At 53.6% G+C, this 3,933-nt stretch overlaps 1 protein-coding gene across 1 annotated transcript in view; it reads right to left on the bottom strand.

Annotated features, from left to right (window-relative positions):
* Positions 1-12: 12 nt before the first annotated feature.
* LOC103477457 (immunoglobulin superfamily DCC subclass member 3) overlaps positions 13-3,933 on the bottom strand; it is a 10,838-nt gene continuing 6,917 nt past the window's right edge. The window contains exons 7-14 of the mRNA XM_017309357.1: positions 2,930-3,095; positions 2,576-2,826; positions 2,338-2,502; positions 1,833-2,021; positions 1,624-1,731; positions 1,427-1,550; positions 1,201-1,300; positions 13-108 (exon numbers count right to left, since the gene is read on the bottom strand). Coding sequence (XP_017164846.1) covers positions 34-108; positions 1,201-1,300; positions 1,427-1,550; positions 1,624-1,731; positions 1,833-2,021; positions 2,338-2,502; positions 2,576-2,826; positions 2,930-3,095 — 1,178 coding nt within the window. The 3' untranslated portion in view covers positions 13-33. The remainder of the gene's footprint in view (positions 109-1,200; positions 1,301-1,426; positions 1,551-1,623; positions 1,732-1,832; positions 2,022-2,337; positions 2,503-2,575; positions 2,827-2,929; positions 3,096-3,933) is intronic.

Genomic DNA, 3,933 nt, shown 5'->3' with positions numbered 1-3,933 from the left:
CCAGGTGGGGGGGATGCACCAGGTGGGGGGGGGTTATCCAGTTCCAGATTCAGCAGATCGACTCGACTCAACCATGACGGTCACTGGAGAAGGGGCGGAGCCACATCTCTGCAGGTGGAGCAAAAGGTGCTGATTAGCTTGGTTCTGATGGTTCTGATCGGAACCATCAGCAGAACTGAACACATATTATAGCTGAAGCTAATGCTAAACCACCAAACACATACAAATTATTAGAAGATGCTAATGTTAAGCCACTAAGCACATTTGAAATCTTAAAAAACTTAGCAGAAGCTAATGCTAACATTGAGACGTCGGCCTCTCTTCTTCTTCTTCTCCTTCCTGGTCTGAGACTCGCTAACAGCAGAGTCCTCCGGTTCYGATTCTGCTGCATTTTATCWCTTCAATGTTTCATGACATAAAGTTCATCCAGTCTGTGTGAAGCTGAAACTCCAGCTCATAGGCTGAGAGCTTCGTTTGTGCCGATGACGTCATCAGCGCATCCGTTACGTCGGCGCCACCAGCTGGTCTGTGGTGTGGACCACAATGTCACCCATTATATTATACTAATTATATTATACTAATGACTAAATCTGAGTTGGTGCTTCCAGAGTTTAAGTCGATCACATTCACCTGATTAGGGTGAATTTTACTATAACTGTATTGATTATGCCACAAATTATACTGTAATCCCTTTGCTACAAAAATTTAGCAACATCAACTGCATAAAACGACATGAAAACAAAACTTACGGGAACGTGCTGGAAGACACCAACGAAGAACTCAAACAGGAAGTACAGCCAGGTGAAATTAATCAGGTGAATGTGATCGACTTAAACTCTGGAAGCACCAACTCAGATTTAGTCATTAGTATAATATAATGGGTGACATTGTGATCCACACCACAGACCAGCTGGTGGCGCCGACGTAACGGAAGCGGCTGATCCATTCAGACTCTGCTGGACGTGTTTGGAGTTTCAGCTTCACACAGCTTTGAAAATGGGAAACATTTCATGGCAATAACTGGTTCAAGAGGCTCAAATAAATGGCAGCCATGTTGAAAAATGGCGGTCATCCTGAAATTCTATTGGCTGATGGGACGTATGAAGATCAGCGCATGTTTCTGGGTTGTGATTGGCTGGTTGGATTCAGTTGAATGATGGTGACCAGGTCTGGAGCTAATCGTTCAGGTGGTCTCCTCACCTGGCTCAGCTCAACGCTCTGTGCCCTTTGACCTTTAGCCCCTCTCACTCCTTTCAGGGTGGCCGGAGTCTCCCAGCTCCCCTCCTTCCTGCAGATAAAACTGAAAAAACCAGGAAGTTGCAGGTCATGATGACAGAGAGGAAGCAGACAGATGATGATGATGATGATGATGATGATGATGATGATGATGATGATGATGATGATGATGATGATGATGATGACGTACCTGCGTCTGTATGCCAGCAGGATGAAGAGCAGGCAGCAGAGGACGCAGGCCAGGCCGCTGTGAACGCCGACCAGCAGCGTCGACATGGACGGGTCGGACTGGTCGCAATTACAGCTTTGACCAGCTGGGGGCGACAAAGCTGTCAGGTTAACCTCTAAACTGGCCAAACTGGTTCCAGCCTTGGAGGCTCCGCCTACCTGCTGCTGAGGCTCCGCCCTCCGCCAGAGACACCAGGCGACGAGCTGACGGACTGTCTCCGTTCCCGTTGAACGCCACCAGCTGGATCTCATAAACCGCCGCCGGTTCTACACACACAGACACACCAGGTTACCCTGAGCCCCTGGCCAGGTGAGCAGGGGGCGGGGCCTCCACTTCTACACCTGGCTCCGTAGCGTTAGCTGCTCACCCAGGTTGGAAATGGAGTGAGTGTTGATGTGTCCTGGGAAGACTTCCTGTCCCTGGACGTCGGGGTTGGAGACCCCATGGTACTGCAGCCTGAAGCCCTCCACCTTCCCTGGCTTACTGGGCAGCTCCCAGTACACCTGCATGGCCGTCTGGTTCAGCACCTTGGTGAAGAAACTGGGAGTACTGGGAACTGTGGAGCAGACAGAGGGCAGCGTTAAGCAACAAGAACGAGGGGGCGTGTCTCAGACCAGAGGGGCGTGTCTCAGAGCAGAGGGGCGTGTCTCAGACCAGAGGGGCGTGTCTCAGAGCAGAGGGGCGTGTCTCAGAACAGAGGGGCGTGTCTTATATCAGAGGGGCGTGTCTCAGACAAGAGGGGCGTGTCTCAGAACAGAGGGGCGTGTCTTATATCAGAGGGGCGTGTCTTATATCAGAGGGGCGTGTCTTAGACCAGAGGGGCGTGTCTCAGACCAGAGGGGCGTGTCTCAGGTGTGTACCAGGTGACGTACCTCCGCCCAGCGTGGTGGCGGTGACGGCGGCGGACGGCGGGCTGCCGCCCTCAGCAGAGTACGCCTTCAGGTAGACGCGGTAGCTGGTGGCGGCCTCCAGGTTCTGGACGTCGTGGCTGAAGGTGTTCTGGTCCACGGCCTCCTGCAGCTCGGCGCCGTCGGGTTCTGGGGATGCAGTGGAGTCAGAACCTGCTAGACAGAACCACCTGACCTGGTTCTGACCCGGCCCAGCTCTTACCTCCCAGCCTCCGGATGTGCAGCACGTATCCGATGATCCGCTGGGCGTCCCGTGGGTCGGGCTGGTCCCAGGTGAGCCGTAAACCGGCGGCGCTCAGGGCGGTGGAGCGCAGCCCGGCGGGTGCCTCCGGCAGCGCTGGCCCCGGCGCCACTGCCAGTCGGGCGCTGGCCTGGTTGGTACCAGCGCCACTCTCTGCGATGCACTGGTAGATCGCCTCGTCCTCTGCAGAGATGCGCGTGATGGCCAGTGTCCTGCAGGGGGCAGAGCGGGTCAGAGGGATCTAGCGGGTCAGAAACCGTTCCAGACCCGGTTCTGACCCGGTTCCGGCCCGGTCCCAGGCCCCAGCAGCCTTACGTGTTGGCGTTGGTGAGCTTGACGTTGTCGCCAGGCGCCAGCAGCTTGCCGTTCTTCAGCCAGATGAGGTGCGGCTGGGGGACACCGGTGGCGGTGCAGCTGAAGACGGCGCTGCCCCCTGCTGGCCGGGAGACGGACTGCGGCCACTGAACAAACTCTGGAGGAGCTGCAGGGCGACATGGGAGCGTTAACAGGAGCCTCCTGCAGGGGGCGCTGGCAGCAGGAAGAGCCACTCACTGAAACTTCAGGATTCATTTATGCTGTGAAATTCATGATGATAAAAACCTAAATGTTATTAAAAAAGAGAACATCGGAATAATTAATAGCCTTCTGCATGGAGGGAAAATTGGGTGGAAGGAAAAAGTATGCTGGAAACAGGGTCCTTGCAGCTTTGAGAGGATTGTGATCCAGTTTCTCCAGAGCTGTTAGGACAATAACACAACAATAAAACTATTGTATTGCCATAGCGATACAATAGACAAAGTGTCTTTCTGCTAAATAAAGTTTTTTCTCTGCGACGCCTGAGATGAAGATCCTGATGATGATGATGATGATGATGATGATGATGATGATGATGATGAAGAGCAGCAGCTGCAGTTGCCTCTTTGCTCCAGCAGGGGGCTGCTCTCTGGGATTTCCCACGCTGTCGTCCCGTCAGTGAACTCATCGCTCTTTCTGAACTTGAACTTCTTTGTGTCTGTGTTTAAACTCCACTTTGACCTTTGACCCTTGCACCCCCAGAGACAGACAGGTGCTGTCTCGCCTCTGGCCGCCTGTCGTCATGGTAACCCGGAGACCCCCCTCACATCTCCTGAAGCCCCGCCCATTTGGCTTTAAATACAAAGAAAGGGGAGGGGGCGGGGTCAGGGGTCAAAGGGCAGATAGTGTGTGTGTTTGGGGGGGGGATGGTTTCACTAGTAGAGAAATAAAGATGATCTATGAAGCGTGGACACACACACACACACACACACACACACACACACACACACACACACACACACACA

Source organism: Poecilia reticulata, linkage group LG16, assembly GCF_000633615.1.
Source record: "Poecilia reticulata strain Guanapo linkage group LG16, Guppy_female_1.0+MT, whole genome shotgun sequence".
In the NCBI taxonomy this organism is placed as follows: domain Eukaryota; kingdom Metazoa; phylum Chordata; class Actinopteri; order Cyprinodontiformes; family Poeciliidae; genus Poecilia; species Poecilia reticulata.
This window is presented reverse-complemented; position numbering and strand designations above follow the sequence as displayed.